Here is a 23,703-nt window from a genome sequence, read left to right on the forward strand (position 1 = left end):
ATTCTGGCGACATTATGTAAAGTATTTGTAAGTGTAGCTTTGTAAATCTTTGTTCTGTGTCTGTTTTTATGGGCCATGGGCCTGATACAAATAAATAAAGATAACTACCGCTGTACGCTCAGATGAGTCAAAATCTTGATGGTGGTTTGTAGATGCACTGAACGTTTAGAGATCGCACGCTAGCTGGGTATGGCATGATAACGTCTAGCACTGTTATAACACTGAATGTGTATCACGTGTCGATTTGCATAAAGACAAGGACAGTCGTCATAATTACATACTGCCACCGATGTATATATATTTCTTAATCATGGTTCAAGACAGTTTAGTTTCAAGACTGGCACTAGAAAAAATTCTCATCCGTTTTGACGATTCTGTTTCAAACAAACCTTCCTCAATACGGCCATGAGACGTGGAGAAGCCGAACCTATGTAGCACAGTAGTTGTAGGACCCCTGATTTAGATTATGCACCCTTCTGACATTCATGTTATAGTAGACCATAGTCTACTTGTAAAAAAAACTGTAATAAGACAAGAGTTGTGCATTGCAGTGTTTTGTGGTGTAACGTTACTGTAGATTACAGCAAAACGCGCGTGTATTTGTAGCAGTTGCAACTAAAAGTACACTAAGTATTAACCTGTTGGATTTGGTGAGCCTTTGGCATTTCTGTTTCTAAATCATTGAGACTTCGTAACGTTAAACAATGCAACTCCAACTTACAACTTTGTCGCCAAAAGTTTTCAGCATTTTCTATTGTTTCTTTGTATCTTTCATACATGTAATTAGTTATGTCGAATTTGGGTATGATTCTGGACAAAAATCTTAAAGGCTTGGTGTTGGCCCAGAAAAACATAGACATGTTAGTAGTATCAGAATCGTTTCTTTCTGTTGTAGCATGTAACATTAGTGGTTTCAGTTGTAGCATAGTCTTAGAAGTGGTGATTGTTGTATTGGTAGTAGAAGTAGTAGGAGTGGCAGTAGCAGTAGAAGTAGTATCAGTAGTAGTATCAGTAGTAGTATCAGTAGAAGTAGAAGTAGTAGTAGTAGTAGTAGTAGTAGTAGTAGTAGTAGTAGTAGCAGTGGGGTGGTTGTGGTAGTAGTAGTGGTAGTAATCGTGGTTGTCGCATCGTTAGAAGAAGTTGTGGAGATACTGCAGCTGGTTGAAGGTGTTATATAGCATTTACAGCAGAAGTAGTAATAGTAAAACTGAAGTAAACTAAAGCTGCAATAACCCCGATAGTGATGGAAGCAATGGTAGTGGAGCTTGTGTTTTTTCTAGACAAAAATTCAAAATGGCCTGGTGGTGGCCACACAAAAAATGTAGAAATGTTAGTAGTAACAGTGGTAGTTGTTACATTAGATGTAGCTTAGTAGCTAAAGTAAAGATTGTACTAGTAGAGGTATTATATTTTATAGTGGTTGTATTAGTAATGGTGGTATATGTAGTATTAAAGTGGTAGCTTGACCGTAACTGTAGTTCCAGCAGAAGTAACAAGAGTAAAATCAGAAGCTGCATGTGACAGTGACAACGACATCGGTGATAGCATCGCATGTTGGAACGAAGAAACCAATGGTAAGCATCAGTGTTATATGCTACTATTTGTTTTGATCTTTTTGCTCCAATTTCAACCAATTCTTTTTTTTTGTTTCTTTTCGTTTCCATTTCATTACGTTTCGTTCTTTTCCATTTTCATTTCGTTTCCATTTCCATTTCGTTTCCATTTCGTAATCATTGCGAAGCATTTCGTTTTAATTCGTTCTATTTCGTATATTCGGGACAACCACCGTTTATGACCGATTTGGAAGAGTTTGTGCATCTATCCAAATTTTTCTGAGGCACCGTGTGTGTATTCACATACATTGTAGAACATTGTAGAACATGAAAATACTTAAAATTGTTGTGAAGGTTTTGTCATCTAACCTCGAAAGAGCCCTTCCATTGGAAAAAAAATTAAGCTGCTAATGTACAGTCAGCCCACGAAATAAATTGATTTTTACCATGTACCCTTTTTGATAAAAAAGATCATTTTGTCGTTACACAATGAGCATGTATCTTGAAGACCCCTTTGTGGCGATTATACCCCGTCAAATGTGATTTTGTGTCTAAAAACACTGAAAGTTACATAAATTTAAAGACAACAAAAACCAAATCTTAGCAAAGCTCCCACCATGACAACGTGTGGTACCGCCCTTGATGGTGCTGATAACAAAATCCGGAGCAGAAAAAACCGTGCGCTTTGCTCGTGGATCGCTTGAGGACGCTGCTACATGGTGCTGTACATATCTTGACATGGACTGGTGCACAGTCCGGCAGTGCCCTCTGGCGATCCATAGATAAAACACACAGGGACTTCCACTGCAATCAAGTTTGGCCATGAGGAATATTCTTATCAATGACTTCGATCCTACAGTTGTTGTATTATATCAGCAAAACGTAAAATGTACGGAATATCGCATTACATTAAAACACGTCTGACCATGAGAACACAATTATATTTTCAAGTCACTTTCGTTGATTTTCCGTAGGCGCACGAAAGTCACCGTATTAATAAGAAAGACTACCGTAGAGACATTAATGGCTGTTATTGCTATTTCCACATTACCCCTTTACACTTTTAATGGTCTGTTCCGAAACACCAACATAAGGGCCATTGTTGCCTTTGATATGTCTTGTCTTTTGTCTGCAGACACAGGTATGAAAAGGTGTGAAACTTACACAATGTATGTTCTTCGCAGCCAGGTAGGATTACAAAGCCCCCATATTGAAAGGCAAAGTATTTCACAACCGGACAACAGGTAAAGATGTGTTTTAATATGTATACCCTTTGTATGTATTGTCATGCACTTCCTCTCAGAAAATGCAAAATAAAAATATCCCGACACAAAACTACATAGCGCAAGATATTTTACAAGGCCATGTTGATTTGATTATATGGATGACATCCTCTGTGAATCCCAAAACTGATGCGAGCGTGCTATTTAAAAAAAGATTGGCAAAAAACAATTGCCTTCATTATCAAATCTAAGTTGTCAGGAAGGTTGAGCAAATGACTAAAGACACATTGTATGGTATACCAAATAATAGAGTCTTCATTTTTGTTCTTTCATATCTTCTCGACTTTGAAATTGACCTTGGAATTCAACGATATTTATTATTTACGTTAGCATTCATTCTCAGAAATTTCTTCTTTTTTTTTTACAGTCTACGGCCTATATTTGCTCATTTGCAGCTGATTTGTGTGATTTAAAGTATGGTCCAAAACTTTTAAAAGGGGGAAACGGACAAAAATTGATGCACACACGAATGTCATCCATATGAATTACACTCAAATCAACATGGCTTAATCTTGAAATAAAAGGGATATGAGTGATTTGATGCCTGAAGTAACAGAGACTTACAAAGTTGCAAAAAGACATCCCTAAAAGAGAACCCTGTTATCTGCATACAGAGGGGGTTGAATAGATTTATCATACTCCCTTGTTTCTGCCCAAGGTTTGAAAAAATCAATACATATACATGTGCACGGCTAGACTAGATTACCGATAATAATGCCTCATAAGGGTGTGAAGTACATTTGTGCATTGATCAGCCTGTCAGCTTCATATGACCAAGGATATGACCAAGAAAAGAGTCGAGGCGTTAGGGAATTACTCAAGGTATTTCAAGGAACAGTGGCAGGTATCTCAACCAATGGCCATTCCTCGGCTTCTTCCAACAAAGGTTGTCTTACTACAGAAACTAAACAGTAAGGATGCTCCATGTGTTAAACAAAAACCTCAAAGTTTGTTACATTTATGATCATACCATATGTCGTAACATTCTTCTAGCTTTCTAAGTCGTAAGTTGGTCCTTCAAGTCTCGAGACATTAGATAATGTATATTTTGTCTTCTTTTTTTTAATTGCAGTTTGCCACCAAAATATACATCCTCTGGACCGGGGCTACAGCAACCAATGGGAACACAACCACCACCACTGGGACCACACCGACCAACCGGTACACAGCCACCACCTCCGGGACTACATCTACCAACCGGTGCACATCCACCCCCTCCTGGACTACACCTACCAACCGGTGCACAGCCACCCCCTCCGGGACTACACCTACCAACCGGCGCACATCCACCACCTCCGGGACTACACCTACCAACCGGTACACAGCCACCACCTCCGGGACTACACCTACCAACCGGTGCACATCCACCCCCTCCGGGACTACACCTACCAACCGGTGCACAGCCACCCCCTCCGGGACTACACCTACCAACCGGCGCACATCCACCACCTCCGGGACTACACTTACCAACCGGTGCACAGCCACCCCCTCCGGGACTACACCTACCAACCGGCGCGCATCCACCACCTCCGGGACGACACCTGCCAACTGGCGCACAGCTGCAGCTACCACCTCCGGGACGACACCTACCAACCGGCACGCAACCGCCACCTCCGGGACTACACCTACCAATGGGAACATACCAACCCCATCCGGGACTATAACTATCAACTGAAGGCGCACAATACCCTCCCCCCGACTACATCTGTCAACAGGCAAACAAAATCCCCCTTCCGGGAGTACAACTGTCAAAAGACACACAACAACCCCCTACGAGACTACACCTACTTACCGGCACACATTCCCCTATGTAAAACTAAACCTACCAATCGGGTCACATCCACCACCTCCGGAACTACACCTACCAGTCGGTAAACGACCAACCCCTCTGGGACTATTTAATAAACGGAGCACATCAGCGTTAACTCCCTCCGCGACTGCACCTACTAACCAACAAACAACCACCTCTACAGGACTACCAATCGGCGCACAGCCATCCCCTTCGGGACTACGTCTAGCTACCAACCGACGTACAATACCCCCCTCCGAGACTATACCTTCGAACCGACGCACAGACACCCCTCTATGACTGCACATTCCAACATATACCCCTGCTGGAAAAAATCCTAAATAACAGCAAAACTCCGAACTACATCACCTAGCTATCCATCCAGTGTCGGAAAACAACTTCATGGGAAGAACGATTTATTGACTTTGCACAATGACTATGATAATGTCATTGTTCATAGCTAACATAATCGTCTACGTTGAGTTTATATTACAACTCTAAGAATAACACTAACCTATGTTACTACCGTAACAGTGAATATATATGGTAGAACATGTATACGCTAGAAAGTTTGACTACATGGCCGTATTGTGACGAAATTTCGCAAAGCGGAAAGCATGTACATAATTGCTACATTTGTTTGAATATACTTGGTTGTTAGGGTTTATAAAATATATTTTAGTTATGGAACTTCATGTTTCACAAGATAACACTGCAATTGCAAACACAAAAATTTACCTTAAACATATACGATAAGTGTACGATGTATACGATAAGATAAGTTGAAGTTACAATCTTGATATATGTTAATGCGTGTAATATTTGGTGGATGAACTATAAGTTTGATGAAATATAAGATGTATTAACCAAAATCCACAATCTTATAACTGCTTTCAACAATACCATGGGAGATTTAGCTGTCAGCATTCTACATTTTAGACATTGTACACCCTATACTGCTTAGTATGAATGCAATATGCTCCGTTATAAAGTGAACGAACCTGATAATTCAGCCCTAGAGACGCAGCTTGATTTAAAGAAATAAACCATTCTACTAATGCTACCTCCACATTTTTGCTATATGTGGGGTATCTTTTAAGTTTTTATTTTTATGTGTGTGTGTGTGTGTGGGGGGGGGGGGTGTCAAAAACTGCACAAATTGAGATTGTTCTCTCATATTTGGTAAAAAATTCTCTCGAGAAATTCTTTTGTGATTAAATCAAATGGATCATTTCCTTAACGAAAAGCTTATTTATGAATTGACTGATATTCTCGGCAAAGCTGTAAGTGTGTCTGAGGACGAAGCCCGTAAATGTGACTATGCAAGACCATCCAACCCCATTGTCAACTTCAGTCATCGACCCCCATTTTCCAGCCATTCCACATCGAACGGACGGTACCATAAGTAAGTTTTAAAAAGTTGTATAAAGCCTTGTTCTGTTGTATTTTAACATGTTTTCCTATGAGAAGCAGTCACTGTGATGTGTACACTGCGCAGCTTGGGTACGTGTCTGTCATTGACCGGTGGTAACCGGATGAATGCAAGATTTTGATTTGTCAACCTACAGAACAACTCAGCATTGAACAAAGGGGTGGAAATTTCCATCCCTCGAGGCGATTAATTGTGTATAGAACGTTTAATGAAGTGTGCAAGATTAACCTATAGGACGAATGACGTTTGAAACTATGAATACATGGCAAAAATATGCACGTGTAATTAGATTTAAGCAACCAAAGAGCATTCAGGAAGTTAATTCACATTAGAGAACATTTCGCTACCTTTCTTAATATATGTAGCAATGCCATTAGATTTAGTTTATCGCGCTTGATCCAAAATCTTGTACCTTTATCAGTTGTCGTCTTCACTCAGTAAAGTTATGTCTTTATTGTTGCACTCAAATAAACTCTTAACCTTAATATATCAAAGTACTGTTGTAAGAATTATTTATAAACGTGTCTTTTGCTTGAATTCAGAGTTAACAAGGTTAACGATTTTTTAACTTGGCCTTCCTTTGCACAACTACTACACTCCTACTAAAAATCATGAAGATCAATTAAAGCTTTCTCAAGTTATGCTCTTGACATACATACAGACCCACCGAACAGCTCAAGTAACTGAAAACATCATCTTCTCGGCGAAGATAATAAAGTTGAATCTGTAAAAATGCATACAAGCCTCTTGTAGTAGGTTCATTGACCGAGTGAGGTACGACTGGTTGGTCATACTCATTTTGCTCTTCGGTCATAGTTTAAAAGTCATTCTTCCCATAGGTTGAGCTTGCTCACTTCATTAAACTTATTACAGACAAGTAACCGCCTCGAGAAATTCAAACTTTTTACCCTTCGTTCAATACAGAGATGTTCTGAAGGACAACAAATTGAAATTTTCCAAAGTATGATAATTAAAAAAAAGATTCATGTATGTTTTATCAATGTTCAACTAGTTTGATATAAAAGGATTTTCTTTCGGTCGGTTGTATATAAACTGTATCAAGCATAATTATCATTAGGTTGTTAGAAACCCTCTTCATTAAGCTGATTTGAAAAAAAATGGTTCACTGAATTTGGTTTCTTCGATACTTGATTCTAGTCCATAAAATGATTTTGTGAGGCACGACTCCTCACGTAATGCCTATCTTTAGCTACACTGCACCCTTGATAATCATCGGCCACACTCCTGCATGGGTCAATTATTCAGTTAATAACCGGGCGAATAAATTGTTCGATAAGGTAGTGCTTGGATACGATGGTTTCTTTGTGTCTTTTGTCATTGTTTTAGTTTATCTGACAGATATTTTGTTCTAGACTAAGGTATATCTTAGAGGCAAATTATATATAAGGGGTTACCGACATTGACTAATTTAGTCACTTTGAGTATTTTGCATGATCAAATATCCCTGCTAGAACTCTTGAATGAACTCGCCAATGGGTGTGTCTCGGTAATGACGCTAGAGCTAGCAGCGTGCTATTTTTGTTTGGAGGAAATGTACAAATAGGACGTGTTGTTCCGAATTTGTACAATTTGTACGCTTTGCGCTTAACATACGTCTCAGTCGTGTCACTCGTTACTGAACGCCAGCTTACTACGTGTTTTACTCTCAAAGCGAGGCGAGAGCAGATCCCACTATCCATGGGTGACTGTGACAGTGGCGGAGGGGGTTGTGACAGTGGCGGAGGGGGTGGAGGTTGCGACAGTGGCGGAGGGGGTGGTTATGATGGCGGAGGGGGAGGTTGCGACAGTGGCGGAGGGGGTTTTGATTTTGATTTTGGCGGCGGGTACAGTGGAGGCTCCGGCGGTAGGAAGAAAAGGTCAGGTGGCCCTGAGCGACCTATACGTACGCGTGCATTATTGGGCGGATTTTATTCCTTTGCATTTGGTTTCATTTTGTTTTTTCCGAGTCTTGCCATGACCATTGTTGGAGGCAGGGATGGTTCCGTTGGTCTTTTGGCTGCCGGAATCGTGTGTTTATGCCTGAGTATTGTTACATTCGGCCTGGGTTTATCTTGCTATTGCGGTTGCTCCAAACATTCCAGGAAGGCTGACAATCGAACTGCACAACCGGCAATACGGACGGTGACATCTACAGTCCCCAAGCCGGTTGTTTCAAGTACTGCAGGTACCGCCATGTCGCATCAAACTTCAGTTACCAAACCTCAAGCCGTCTGGACCCGGTACCAACACTCCCCTTCTTACCCCTCAAGGTACAAATTCTTATTTTCTAGAAAGCAAGCTGAAACCTTTAAGGTTTAGCTAGGTCTCTTTTATCACGATAGACTTTAGTTCATTAAGTTCGAAAGCAAATCAACAGACGGGAATAAAGAAGTGCAAACGCAGCTTCCAGTAAAAAACATGTATCATTCATCCGGCAGACAACCGGCCTGTTGATCTTTTTGTTTATATCCGGCTCACAACCGGCCTGTTGACCTGTATGTTTATATCCGGCATACAACCGGCCTGTTGACCTGTATGTTAATATCCGGCTCACAGCCGGCCTGTTGACCTGTATGTTTATATCCGGCATACAACCGGCCTGTTGACCTGTATGTTTATATCCGGCATACAACCGGCCTGTTGACCTGTATGTTTATATCCAGCCCACAACCAGCCTGTTGACCTGTATGTTTATATCCGGCCCACAACCGGCCTGTTAACCTGTATGTTTATATCCGGCACACAACCGGCGTGTTAATTGACAGGCATGTTCATAGCCTGGCCGGCGTATTAATTGAGCTTTTTCTTTGTTTCCGCTACACAAATCAGCAACCAGGCTTATCATCAGGCCATACGCGATGAAACTTTTCAGGCCAAATTATGCCATGAAGTCGGAAACTTGAATGGATATTTTGGAGTGCTACTTCATAAAACCATGATTGACTTTTCGTTTTTAAACTATGGTGCCTCATTGTTTGTGTTCTCAAAGTGTTGTTTTCTTAATTACAGTTTGGCACCAAAAAACACACACTCTGAACCAAGGCTACACCAACCAATGGGTGCGCAACCCCGTCTGAGACCACACAGACCAACCGACGCACAGCCACCCCCTCCGGGGTTTCACCTACCATCCGGAGCGTACCCATCCGCTCCGGGACAACATCTACCAACGGTAGGGTACCCACCCTCTCCGGGACAACATCTACCAACGGGAGCGTACCCACCCCCTCCGGGACAACATCTACCAACGAGAGCGTACCCACCCCCTCCGGGACAACATCTACCAACGAGAGCGTACCCACCCCCTCCGGGACTACATTTACCAACGAGAGCGTACCCACCCCCTCCGGGACTACATTTACCAACGGGAGCGTACCCACCCCCTCCGGGACAACATCTACCAACGAGAGCGTACCCACCCCCTCCGGGACTACATTTACCAACGGGAGCGTACCCACCCCCTCCGGGACAACATCTACCAACGAGAGCGTACCCACCCCCTCCGGGACTACATTTACCAACGGGAGCGTACCCACCCCCTCCGTGACTACACCTACAAAGGGGAGCACAATCATCCCCTCCGGGTCTACAACCACCAACCGGTGCACATCCACCCTCTCCAGGACTACATCTTCCAACGGGCACACAATAACTCCATCCGGGACTACATCTGCCAACCGGCGCACAGCCACCCCCTTTGGGACTACGTAAACCTACCAACTGGCGCACAGCCACCACCTCCAGAACTAAAAATACTTATCGGTGCACAACCAACCCCTCCGGGACTACATCTACCAAACGGGGCAAATTTACCCCCTACAGGACTTGACCTTTCAACCGACGCACAGCCACCCCTCCGAGACTGCACCTTCCAACAATTACCCCTGCTGGAAATAATCCTTATAAGTTGAGAGCAAAACTCTGAACTACATTACCTATCCGGAATACAACCTCATGGAAATCACTTTTTGTCTGTCCTGACTTTGCACAACGATTAGGATAATTCCCTTGTTCATAGCTGACATAATCGTCAACGTTAAGTTTATATTACAACTCTAAGCACAAAGCTTATGTTCCTAAGGTAGATATAGTAGAACACGTATACGCTAAAAGCTTTTGACAGCATAGTCGTGTTGTGACGAAATTCTACAAAAAGACAAAAAGGAAAGCATGTATATTATTGCTACATTTGTTTGAATATACTCGATTTTAGGATAAAAACATATTTTAGTGAAAAAAATGTTTGCTTCATGTATCCTCTCTTTGGCGGATATAATGTAATGGACCTTCATATTTCACAAGATAACAGATTTCCTGTATACATGTAATACTTTGTCAGTCTCTATTTAACTCTATTCACCAGATGGGAGATAGGACAATAAACGACAATTAAATGTTATCACATTTTGCAGCATGAAGGCTAAATTGTCAAAGTACTTTGAAACTTGACTTTAAAATTTGTATTTCTATACATACACAAAAGAGCAATAGTTTAATGAACAATTTATAGTCTATGTATATATAGACAGGCGATAAAATAAGCTGAAGTTACAATCTTGATAGTATTGATTGATGTACGTTTTAATGGGTGTTATTTTTAATTGATGAAATACAAGTTGTATAAAATATTAGATTTATCCACTCATTCCACTGTCTTATAGATGTTTTCAACTATGGCACGAAAAATGTAGTTTGTTTGAATATATACTCGATTTTAGGGGAAAAAACGTATTTTAGTGAAAAAAAGATGTTAATTTCATGTGTTCTGTCTTTTGCGGAGACAATGCGGACCTTCATATTTCACAAGATAACAGATTTCATCTATCAAAGACACAAAAAGGAAAAAAAAGATATTCCTAACGATACACTGCGTATTTTCCGGATATGTGTTTTTCACGTTTCGTTTTCACAATCAGCCCGGCATGGTCCCGGGTTGGAAATGGGACACGAGCATTATCTACTAGTAGGTTACTGTTCTATATATGTGGTACTGTTATTTTTTTTTTACAAAAACATTGTACGAAGCTTTGTTCTATTGTATGTTAACATGCTTTACTATGGGGAGCAGTCACTGTGATGTCCGCCCTGCACAGCTGGGGTACGTGTCTGTCATTGACCGGTGGTAACCGGATAAATGCAAGATTTTGATTTGTCAACCTACAGAACAACTCAGCATTGAACAAAGGTGGAAATTTCCAGTCCTCGAGGCGGTTACTTGTGTATAATACGTTTAATGAAGTGTCCAAGATCAACCTATAGGACGAATGAAGTTTTAAACTATGAACGCATTGCATAAACATGTACGTTTAATTACATTAAAATTACCCAAAAGAATTCAGGAACGGTATGGATTTTAAGCACATTAGATATCATTTCGTTACCTATTTTTATGTATGAATGTCATTAAATCTAGTATATAGCGCTTTATCTAGTACCTTGATCAGTTTTCGTGTTCACTTAGCTTAGTCATGTATTTATTTTTGCATTTTTGATTCTTCAGCTTTGTATATTAAATCGTTGCTGTAAGAATTAATCTTAACCGTGTCTTTCGCTTGATCAATTGAATTCAGAGTTCAGATAGTTTAATCTGAAGGCATAATCACGAGACTCGTACTATAGGTTCATTGACCGAGTGTGGTGAGATAGGTTTGGCAAAGCATCACTGTTGGCCATATCTAAATCATTTTTAGAGCGCACTTTGGGAACATTACATTTTCCAAACTATGAACTTTTGTATTTTTAATATTTCATGTTTGTTTTATCAATGTTTACCCCTCATCTGATGAACGACACATTTTTGCGACGAATCTGACCGTATGAGGTCCCACATTGTTTTGCTCCCTAAATATATCTCTGGTGGATATTTTTGTAATTATTGTAGATATACTGTTTCAATAATCTATGGAAAATATTTTGACAAGTTCTGATGCCAATGATTAATGTAATAAATCATAATTTATGCAGAAAATGAGGAGAACCCGCATTTTCCTTTAAAAATCTACAATACACCTCTCATTTCAACAGTTCCAGTACCATATCATTTTACAACAATAATTTCGCTCACAGAGGGATTTTGATAGCATAAGAATGTTATTGAATAAGGAATATTAGAATTTATCTGAAAAAAACTTAAAGAATGTTTAATATCTAATTATGTCATAATCTACAGTCCCCCAGCCTGATGTTCCAGGTTCTGCACGCACCGCCATGACGAATCCAACATCGATCAGAGACCAACCCACCCATAGACCCACATGCAGTTGAAACTTTGGTCGAATGGAAAGCTCTAGCCGTCTGGAACCAGTACCAACTTTCTTCTTCTTACCCTTCAAGGTACAACTTCTTATTTTCCTAGAACTCCGGCTGCCACATTTTAAGCTTTCGCTAGGTGTGTTATATCACGATAGACCTTGGTGCATAAGGTTCCCAAGGAAAACAACAGACAGGAATGAAGCAGTGTAAACGCACCTTCCAGTAAAAAAAGTAGAATCCTGAAAAACATCATCTGTATTTTTGTATCCGGTGAACAAGATCTAGAGCTGTGTTAATTGAACTGTATCTTTATATCGAGTAGAATTACAAACCTGCGTGTTAATTGACCTGTACTGTATATCCGGCACACAACTGGTATGTTAATAGATCTGTATCTCTATATCCGTTACCAGTTCTGACTTATATTGTTTATATCCTGTACATGCCGGCGTCTTGACTTGTATGTTTATAACCGGTACAAACCAGCGTGTTGACATGTATGTTTGTTTCCGGTACAAACCGGCGTGTTCACCTGTAAGTTGATATCCGGTACAAACCGGCAAGTGACCTTTATGATTATATCTGGTACAAACCAGTGTGTTGACCTGTATGATTATATCCGGTACAAACTAGTGTGTTGACTTTTCTTTTTTTTACTATGGTGTATCGTAGGTCTTCTATAATTACTTTTTTTGTTCTCAATTCGCCAATTGATTGCAGTTTGGTACCAAAAAAACACACCCTCTGTACCGGGGCTACAGCAAGCAATGGGCAGAAAACCATCACCTCCAGGACTACATCTACCAGCGGGCGCACAGCCACCCCCTCAGGGACTACACTCCTACCAACCGGCGCACAGCCACCACTTCCGGGACTACACCTACCAACCGGGGCACTACCACCACCTCTGGGGCTACGCCTACCAAGAGGCACACAATCACCTCCTCCAGGACAACACCTACCAACCGGCGCACAGCTAGCACCTCCGGGACTACACCTACCAACCGGCGCAAAGCCAACCCATCTGGGACTACACCTACCAACCGGCGCACATCCACCACCTCCGGGACTACGCCTACCAAGAGGCGCACAATCACCTCCTCCAGGACTACACCTACCAACCGGCGCACAGCTAGCACCTCCGGGACTACACCTACCAACCGGCGCAAAGCCAACCCATCTGGGACTACACCTACCAACCGGCGCACATCCACCACCTCCGGGACTACGCCTACCAAGAGGCGCACAATCACCTCCTCCAGGACTACACCTACCAACCGGCGCACAGCTAGCACCTCCGGGACTACACCTACCAACCGGCGCAAAGCCAACCCATCTGGGACTACACCTACCAACCGGCGCACATCCACCACCTCCGGGACTACGCCTACCAAGAGGCGCACAATCACCTCCTCCAGGACTACACCTACCAACCGGCGCACAGCTAGCACCTCCGGGACTACACCTACCAACCGGCGCAAAGCCAACCCATCTGGGACTACACCTACCAACCGGTGCACATCTACCACCTCCGGGACTACGCCTACCAACGGGCGCACAGCTAGCACCTCCAGAACTACACCTACCAACCGGCGCACATCCACCACCTCCTGGACTACGCCTACCAACGGGCGCACAGCTAGCACCTCCGGGACTACGCCTACCAACCGGCGCACAATCACCTCCTCCTGGACTACACCTACCAGCCAGTAGTCTATCACCTAGACTAATAGACTAGGTTAACTTAGCTTTGTAATGTGCAAGGATATTTTTCCTAATTATTTATCAAAGTTTTATCATTTACATCATAGCACAATTTTGAATCACTGTTTTTTGTCCAGTTTACTGTTTTGATAAATGAACAGTTGTCTATTTTTTGAAAATTATGTTTTGCTCGATAAAGAACTTATTAATTTGTTATGATTTAAAGTAATCACAAATGCCGTCAAAAAGTAGGCGACAGAATATCAAGATCTAGAAGCAGTAGATAATTATTTTGCTCATGTTAGTCGAAAAATATAAGAATTATTTCATATCATACTTATGTAAGTATATATGACTTTAAAATCCAAGTGACAATATCATCTATCTCTTGTATACATAATACCTGGCCATCATTCATGTTCGTATTTATTATTCTAATTATTCTGTTGATCAATAGATTATTATCAATAGGTTGTATCTATTTTTTCATAATGGTTATCACAAATACCTTAAAACGTATTTGACTCCCGCACCGTATATGACTATACTAAATGTATATATTTTTGTAGCTCTATGGCACATGTGTATGACATTAAAAAGGTAAGAGTCGTAGAAAGTATTCAAATATAGTTATATAATTCTTTCAGGTGCGAAACTGATATAAACCATCATTTCAATACAACTCTGAATACTTGCAATTTTTTAAAGTGATAAACATTGCGTCTAAAAGTAACATTTTGCCTCAAGACCTATGCACACACATTCGGTGGTTTGTAAGTTAGAATAAAATTACAAAGTCACCAAAGTGAATCTGACTTTAACATCTTCATTGTCTTCATTCTTTTTACGTTGTACACAACTTATAATCTCTTCTCTGTCCGTCCTGTGCTGCTTAATCACCAACTCTAACTAATGATACAGTCTTCTACATTTAAACAATTGCCAAGAAACGAGAGGAAGTCGAAAGTACTAGAGTATGGTAGATGTTTATATACTCATGATTATGTATATAGTTGTTAACCTGTGACCCAGTAGGGCAAACATGTGCAAGAAAGGTCTTCATTCATTCATATTCAAAATTCTGTAAATTCCATTTTCATCAGCTCCATTATGTACGGACACAAAGAAATCCCCAACACCTTTCCGTATCAAGTACAGTGAGTTTTTAACAGTATTTTGTTGTATTTTAACATTTTTGTTTCTTTTGTATCCAACTATCATGCCGAACGTCATTTGTGTTCTTTAAAGGGTATATATGCTTCCAAAACCTAGCTTACTTTCTGTACACAACTGAAAAAGGCCTTCTCATAGGTTGCAACACTAGACACATTATTGAAGCATTGAAGGCAAGTCATTAGCCAATTGAAGGCAGAAAAAAAAGCAAAGAAAGATCTGATAGACGTGCAGTTTTTTCGTTTCTTGGCGCTTCTAAAGCGATTGACAGGATAACTACTACACACTGTTCAAGAAGTTGATTGACAGCAATGTACCTGTTTAATATTTAGTACGCATCATTGTACACTGGTTTTGCAAGTTAACCTTTACCTGGGGGTCCGTGTCTGACTATTTCAGCTGCAGCAACGGTGTCCCCCAGGGGAGCTTATTGTCTCCAATTTTGTTTAATGTATACGTCTCTGACCTTAGTGTCAAATTAAACTCTGCTATTGACGGCCGTTTTTTGTATAAGGTCGCTGTGAATCGCCTCTTCTCATTTACCCCGCGGCGAAAGCTGTACAGAAATTGATGAATGTTTGTTAGGCCTATGGTACCGACAGCGATATAATTTTTTGCGCCAAGAAAACAAAGTGTATGTACTTCCATGTAATCGAAGTGTTCTGAATGGAACGCCGCCCTCAGTTGTACGGCAAGCCCTTGCCGTACGTTCCTTCGGCCACTTACCTTGGTGTCCAAATCACTCCCAATCATTCGGACGATGACTCCATTCGTAAACATACCCGGCATTTTTACACAAAAGCTAACTCACTTATCCGCAAATTACATCATCTGAGGTGAAGCGGATTCTGTCCATATCACACTGTAGTGCAATGTACTGTGCCCAGATTTGGTCCAGCTATAGAGCTGCAACCATCCATAGATTATGGGTTGCCTACCACGACGGTTTCAAAATTTTGTTGCCTCAACCGAGAAGTACTAGCAATAATGAATTTTGTGTACATATGCGTGTGGACACCTTTGACGCCAAGGGTCGGAAATTGATGTACTCGTTTGTCTCTCGACTGTTAGGGTCTGGGAAGAATATCATTAAGCTGCTTCGGAGGCCTTCCCTTCCAGTCATTTTTGGCGACACTGTTATCGGCTAGTCCGTCATCAATAAGAGGGCCTCTCTGCGGCCTCTTTCTTAGGTACACAACTGTAAATATTTAGTAGTATTTTTTAGATGTATTTTCCAATATTAATCCGTCAATATGGGCCGTCGAGCCCAAAAGAAACAAGAAACAAGAGACATTCACCCCGCATGACAGGTTTATTGCAAAATCACCAGAAAATCACATTTTAAACCATACCATAACAGTTTTAGACGGACATGACTAAAAATTGGTATTAAAATCTATGGTTAACACTAGATTATCGATAACTAAACAATTGGTATCAAAATCCTTGGTTTTTGCTATATCAACTGGTATAGGCAAATGGTATTAAAATCTCTGGTGTACGCTATATCAACTGATATAGACAAACGATCAACCAAACAATTGGTATCGAATCTCTGGTTTACACTATATATACTGTATATACAAACGATAAGGAGCCGTCACCACCATTAGTTGTACTTAGAGTGGTATAGTAGTACTGGTGTTTATTAACCTGGACGTGCTGCATCTGGACTGTGTGATCTTCTCCTTCGACCAAAGTACCCTGCCGTGAAAGCTCTGACGTGTGAGAGGTAACCAATTAGAGGAAGCTGGAGATTTAGATACAGATTTTGTACATTTCATACACAGACCAAGCCGTCTTGGTACAGTGCGGTTATTCACAATCGACTTAAGGCTATATGTCGTACACTTGTGTAGCTGACACAGTTCTGCCCAAGTGTGACTCTGGATGTCCTCTTCTGTACTGAATACTTCTATGGACTTGGGCAGGGCAGCAGAGAAACCGGGATGCCGCACTGGGCAAACAGAGTCAAGCAGGGGCCTGTGAACCCACAGATATCAAGATAACCACTGAAGTGTTGAAAATTAGCTCATATGATTTTCATTAGTTATATCTTATCATGTTCTTCTTAAACGACGGTACACATGTGATGAGTATGAAGTTCGTGTCAGTAAGCCCTGCAGTTCCAAAAAAGCTGCTAGAAATCCCAAACTTATATCACTTCTTGGCAAGCACAATAGCTAGCTACCATTGAAAATTATGTGACAATATATTGCACAGAACATGAGATTTGAAGACTGGAAGTCCTGCGGCAGTACCATGGAAAGCCGCAAGGGAGCCAAAAATCATGTACTTACCAACATACCAAATATTGTAAATATCCACCCACAACTTAGCGTTATGCTGTTCACAGACAAATAAACAGACACACGCACCAAAGTAATAAACTTCTTGTTAAAGGTAACTAACGCGGTATCGCACAGAGCTTGAACGGATGCGGGGCCAACGTCAGACCAAGGATGCCGTCAGTATTTGGAGGAGGAGCGCCCTCTGGCGTCTTGAAGGTGAACGACTACAGCAGGGTCGAGAAGAACAGGAACAGTTCCATCCTGGCCAGCTGCTCACCAAGACACACGCGTCGGCCTTTGAATAAAGAATACGCAGTGGTAAGATCAGGTACCTTTGAATAGAAATTATGCAGTAGTTGCTGTCACATTGGGAAAATAGAAAATAATGATTTCTCTAAGCCTGATAATTACCTCCTGAAAAAGGCATGAAGGACTCAGGCTTGTTGATGACGTTCCCTTTCGCGTCCAGAAACCTTTCGGGGTCAAACCGGTCCGGATCAGGCCAGTAGGCGGGGTCCATGTGGAGGGAGTACAGGTTCGGAAGTACCTTCACAAATAAAATAGAAACGGGATATCAAGACCCGGACCAAAGATACAAAATCGGAAGTTCTGTTGTAGTACCGATGTCGGACAACAGGGGGCCCAAATCACACTTTCGAGTCCACAACACCTACCCAAATACAAAGTATGCAGTTTATTCTAAGTCATGTAGCCACTTTTACATACATTTTTGCAACGCTACAAAATGTGTAACTTAATGGTAAGTGGCAATACCTGAGTTCCCTTTGGGATGTCGTATTCCCCCACTTTGACCGTCTCTGTGGTGGCGTGGGGGACGGCAAGAGGTCCGATGGGACGGATCCTCATGACCTCCAGCAGGCAGGCATTCACGTAGGGCAGCCGGGAACGGTGGGACAGGGTGGGCAGACTTCCACCAACAACGGCATCAAGCTCCTCTTGTACCTGTTAAAGCGGAATTGTATTGAAGCAGTGCTTATGATATCGTTAGGCTTTCTAGAAGTGGAACGGAATGCACAGAATAATGCTTGGCAGCCGGGAGGGCACACAAATGAAGGGAGCATGCAGTTAAAAAGGACGGGAGTTCTACTTATCTGATCAGGATCTACGGTGTATGACATAGACCAAAAATGTAACATTTGATGAAGACAAACACCTTATTTTGGATGTCCGAGTTCAAAGTCATGTAGAGTAGACTCCACAGCAGGGTATTAGTGGTAGTGTCTGTTCCTCCGAAGAAAACATCCTGGGCCATGTACATAGCGTTTTCTTCTGTCAGCCCGTCAACTTTTTCCTGCTGTTCAAGCTCCAAGAGGCAGAAGTCGAGGAAGTCTCGCGGGTTCTCGCGATCCAAGGTCTCGCGATGGCGTGCCATTTCTTCTTTCAACACCCTTTGGATTTTGGCGAGTTGTTCTGACACACTGTTGCTGGCTTTGTTCACTGTTAATTGGAGTAAGAGGAGATAATTGATAACCCTTTATTTTCTAAAATTATAGAAAACGTGATCAAAAAATTCTCTCCGTCTTGGGATTTACGACTTTTCTGCGGACAAAGGCAAAATACTGCATGCACACTCGGTAGAATTACCTGGTGACGGGAAGAAAAGGGGTAGACTACATCCGGTCATACAGGCCTTTGCTAACAAGAGGCGGGGAGGGGGAGGGAAAAACTTACTCCGGGCACTTCTAAACAATTGCTGACTTCCCGGCGACTGGTCATTCAAAATTTAAGAAGGTTAACGTTGCAGTAGAGACGGTCAAAACTACTGGGGCCGGGGGTAAATAAAAATGAACCTAAGGCCACAGCAAGTAAATATTATGGATGGAATAATCTGCCGACTCCAAATTTAGTGTGCGCGGGCGAAATGAACAAGGCTGACAAAAACAACAACAAGATATCCACATTTTCAAACTTGAAAACCATAAAGCATGTAAGAAGAATGTAAGCGATAAAACATGATATTAAAACCAACAAGTCTTTCATCCATGTATTGAATAAAACAGTAACTAACACTGACGTCAACATTAAAATCATTGAAAAATTAGATCCGGGTTTGTATAGAACATCAAAAACGCAGAGACAAGGATTCCCGTTTACTGGGCACTGGCGTCTCCTGAGTCATGAGGCAGGCTGACTGAAATCACCATTCCTACTTGTGCAAATGCCTTTTTACGGCATCTAGAACGTTTTTTGCAATGGAACCGACAGACGTTAAAAACTTATGGTTGTGGCTACTGTCAGGATGATCCTGTATGCAATAGAAATTTTTGCACTGCATACAGGATGATCCTGTCAGCAGTAGAAAAATCTGCACTGCTGTCAGGATCATCCTGTATGCAGTGCAAAAATTTCTACTGCATACAGGATCATCCTGTATGCAGTGCAAAAATTTCTACTGGCAGTGCAAAAATTTCTGCTGCATACAGGATTTTTCCTGTATGCAGTGCAAAAATTTTTACTGCTGACAGGAAAATTTTCAGCCAATCAGAGCTCGCAAAAAGATTGCCCGCGCGAAAGGACTCAGCGAGGAACATGGCGGTACACGATGTTTTATCACGTAAACATGTACTAGCAACTATATTAGATTCGCGAATCTAAAGAATTCACCTGTTGTTGCAAGTCTAGTCCCCAAAGTCCTGCTATTTGCTCACTGACGCGAGACTGAATAGAACAGTGTTTACGTGTACCCCAGTAATAGACCACGGACACGATGTTTTGTCCAAGCGACGTCTGCTGACTGTTTACACACCGGGTATGTAATTCAAAGTCCGTGCGGTAGTCCATGTAACATTTTTGTGTCAAGTCTGGCGTTCTGACGTGTCATAATATCATGTTATATACATCAAGGTAGCCACATGATGTGGTATGAGCTGAATTAGAACTTAGTCTTTCCACCAATATACTTTATATCAAGCCTGTATATAGCCGATTTCTACTCTTTCCAGCCACGTCTGGAGCCTAGTAGGGGCTACTAAATATCATCATAGTTCATTCACAGCTTCTATATATTCGGAAACAGAAATACAGAAACACAAACACACACAAACAAACAAACAAGCACACAAACACACAAACACAACGAAAACAATAGCTCCACTTTTCGTGAACACAGTAAAACTGAATATGTTACCATTGTTAATTCATCAGAGGTTAGGTTGTATTGTTTCAGAATACACTGAGTATTACAAATTGGCTGCAGCACAATCGACCTTGAAGCTTGTCTTTCAAAGAGCCAACAATATACTAAATATCATCGATCACAATCTTTTCGCAGCTTCTTGAGTTGTGCTTTGCACAAACATCGTTACACACACCTTAAACAATGTCTCCATCATCATTTAGCAGCTATTAACCAAATCCGTAACCATTGTTTTTTTATCATAAGGTACTAGGTTGTGTTAGTTCAGAAAACAGTGTGCCAAGCTAACCCTTTACAAAGTCTACTAGTACCTCTCTAGTCAAACGGACACCAAACGATCGACTCCTCGGCTCTCAAGTTTATATTGCATCCATAATTAATCCAACACCTTACATCATTTTAAAAGGAAAATTGGATCTATTGATAAAAAAGAGACAAAAAACACCCTTGCATGTATTAAACATCTTCTTCTTTCACAACTCTAGATAAAATTTGGATGTGGTGGCTATCCCTTAAGGGAACACACGATACCTCGAGGGGGGTGCTTTGGGGGGGGGGGGGGGTTACACGAAAAAAAATGGCCGGGGGGGAGGCATGGCAAAAAAAACGGGGGTTGGGGGGGAGGGCCATGGAATTTTTTTTCTCATTTCAAGTAAATAAATGTTGATACAGTACAGTCTTCCAGCAAAGTGTTTTGTGTATTTTTCAATTATAGAGATGCTATAAAACATAGCTTACTCTACCAGCAAAAATTTCCCCTCAAAAATGTAGGAAATAACGTTTCAGATGGTAAAGATTTAAACATTTTCTTGGGGAGCATGCCCTCGGAACCATCTCGGATTTTTACACCTCCGGTCAAAATATGTCGGGAGGGCGAAAAATCAATATATAGCTGAAACCCTTGTGTATTTTTTTCCCTATGAGCGCAAAATTTGCCCCTAAAAATGCAGGAAATAGTGTTTGCGAAGGTTGACATTTCACAATTTGCCCAGGGAACTATTCCCTGCCCCACCCACCTAGAATCTGCCGAAATACATGTCGAGAGGGCGTCGCACCCCTTAAAATCCTTGCGTATTTATTCACTTATAGAGATGTCATCAAACATAGGTTAGTCTACAAGCAAAATCTGGCCCTCAAAATTAAGAAAATGGTGTTTCAGAGGGTCTAGATCTCAACATTATATAGGGGGACCCCCCGGTCAAAATTTGGAAATATACGAAATTTCCTGCTGCCGCCTTTGGCATAAATATAAATGCGACTTATTAGTTTCATAGACATGCAACGTGGTGTACATGTACATTTTATATTGTTTTGAACAGCTATGATTTGACACATTTTAAATGTTTACTGTTAAAAAGATTTCCATGTGTTTTATGCGTTCATATATCAAAGCATGTCGGTCAAAACCCTGATGGCACATTTTTAGTACAGTACCGACAACCGCCAGTTCTTGTTTTATATCAATGCTATCGTCGGATTTACCAGGATTTATCTCAATGGACTTGAATAGCAAATTTAAGTACATAATGTCATGCGACAACCAATGCATGGTATATATTGGGAAGTATATCAAAGAATGTCTAGAAGTTAGAAACTCCTCCAATGATTGTCAAATCCCATTGTCATCCCATACTAATACACCATATTGTATAAGATAGACTGATTAGCCTAATAGAATGTTATCTTTGTACCAGTGAATGCCATACTTTGCACCTTGTACAAGTGTTGTGCAATAATATATATATATATATATATATATATATATATATATATACACACACACACACATATATATATATATATATATATATATATATATATATATATATATGTATATATATATATATATATATATATATATATATATATATGTATATATATATATATATATATATATATATATATATATATATATATATATATATATATATATATGTATATAAAAAGTTTTATAACATGCACCAGCTATCCCAATTGGACGCCGTCGCCCTGACGGCCACATCTGGCATGCTTTGTGTTGTTGTTTCACAAATGGGGGTCGTTTTTCTACCATTTTCACATTGATACCTGTAGGGTGAGGGCTATGAAAAAGAAATTGAGGTGGGGGAAGTCCATAGAAAAAAATATTTAGATTGAGATGGGGGACAGGGACATGGACATTTTTTGGAGGTGGGGGTAGGGCCATAGAAAAAAGCTTGAAATGGGCGGAAGGCCATGGATATCTTTGACCGGACATCCAGTCCATCAGCCCTCCCCCTATAGATATAGTACAGTCTCTAAGATCGAAACAGTTTACAACGTATGTACACGCAACCACTTCTACTGGGAAATTTGAAGAGAATGTGTCATTCATAACCAAGATCCTAGGGTTTTCTTTATGTCTTAAATATTGTTATTCGTATTCTTAATTAATATGATCACTTTTTCAAAAACATAGCCAAAGGAGCTTGACTGTCGTTTTAGCCAATTTATTTAGGCTGGACTTTTTCATTGTTAATCTTGTTATGTGAACTAGTATGATATTAAATGTCCTTCTAGATGAATTTGAATATGTCTAAAAAAGTAAGGAAAGCTTTTACTGGCCTTAAATCCAATTCTAAGAGTATACTTTTACATTTGACAAGTCGGAACTACATACCCTAAATTGTAACATAATCTGCCGTACCGCCTAAAAAACGGCCAAACGACCATCAAGCTCCATTAACTATGGTTTGAAAAAAGCAACCATTTGAGAAAAAGAAGGACAATACATAACACTTTTCAAAAAGAAAACCATTGGATTTTGGTTATGAATGACATATTCCCTTACAATTTTCCAGTAGAAAGGGTTGCGTGTACATACGTTGACAATTGTGTGTTCGTGTGTGTGTTCTGTTTTTTGTGTTTCTGTTAACGAATTTATAGAAGCTGTGAATGGATTGTAATGATATTTAGTAGCCTCTACCACGCTCTTGACAATGCTGCTCTGTGCTGTCTCGCGTCAGGGAGCAAATAGCAGGACTTTAAGGACTAGACTTGCAACGGCAGGTGTATTCTTTAGATATTGACGGATCTGACTTGACATCGTTG

General features: G+C 40.8%; 2 protein-coding genes across 2 annotated transcripts; one reads left to right on the forward strand and one right to left on the reverse strand.

Annotated features, from left to right (window-relative positions):
- Positions 1-12,333: 12,333 nt before the first annotated feature.
- On the forward strand, positions 12,334-14,022 carry LOC136441938 (uncharacterized). Its single transcript, XM_066438500.1, has 2 exons — positions 12,334-12,390; positions 13,030-14,022. The coding sequence occupies exons 1-2, from the start codon at positions 12,334-12,336 to the stop codon at positions 14,020-14,022; spliced, it is 1,050 nt and encodes a 349-aa protein (XP_066294597.1).
- A 2,504-nt stretch (positions 14,023-16,526) lies between these two features.
- LOC136442529 (cytochrome P450 2U1-like) lies at positions 16,527-19,712 on the reverse strand. The gene is made up of 4 exons (XM_066439441.1): positions 18,652-19,712; positions 18,252-18,440; positions 17,889-18,024; positions 16,527-17,772 (listed from the first exon to the last, which is right to left on the reverse strand). Exons 1-4 carry the CDS (start codon positions 18,868-18,870, stop codon positions 17,702-17,704), a joined length of 615 nt encoding a protein of 204 aa, XP_066295538.1. The 5' UTR covers positions 18,871-19,712; the 3' UTR covers positions 16,527-17,701.
- Positions 19,713-23,703: the final 3,991 nt, after the last annotated feature.

This window comes from Branchiostoma lanceolatum, chromosome 9 (genome assembly GCF_035083965.1).
Source record: "Branchiostoma lanceolatum isolate klBraLanc5 chromosome 9, klBraLanc5.hap2, whole genome shotgun sequence".
NCBI classification, from domain to species: domain Eukaryota; kingdom Metazoa; phylum Chordata; class Leptocardii; order Amphioxiformes; family Branchiostomatidae; genus Branchiostoma; species Branchiostoma lanceolatum.

Bases quoted from the DNA above. Each gene is read 5' to 3' on its own strand.
- LOC136441938 (XM_066438500.1), top strand. From the start codon at position 12,334: ATGGAAAGCTCTAGCCGTCTGGAACCAGTACCAACTTTCTTCTTCTTA. The intron at 12,391-13,029 runs GTACAACTTCTT...AATTGATTGCAG, and splicing joins TCTTCTTCTTACCCTTCAAG to TTTGGTACCAAAAAAACACA.
- LOC136442529 (XM_066439441.1), bottom strand. From the start codon at position 18,870: ATGGCACGCCATCGCGAGACCTTGGATCGCGAGAACCCGCGAGACTTC. The intron at 18,441-18,651 runs GTGTTTGTCTTC...CCGCTTTAACAG, and splicing joins ACTCGGACATCCAAAATAAG to GTACAAGAGGAGCTTGATGC. The intron at 18,025-18,251 runs GTATTGCCACTT...TTATTTGTGAAG, and splicing joins ACATCCCAAAGGGAACTCAG to GTACTTCCGAACCTGTACTC.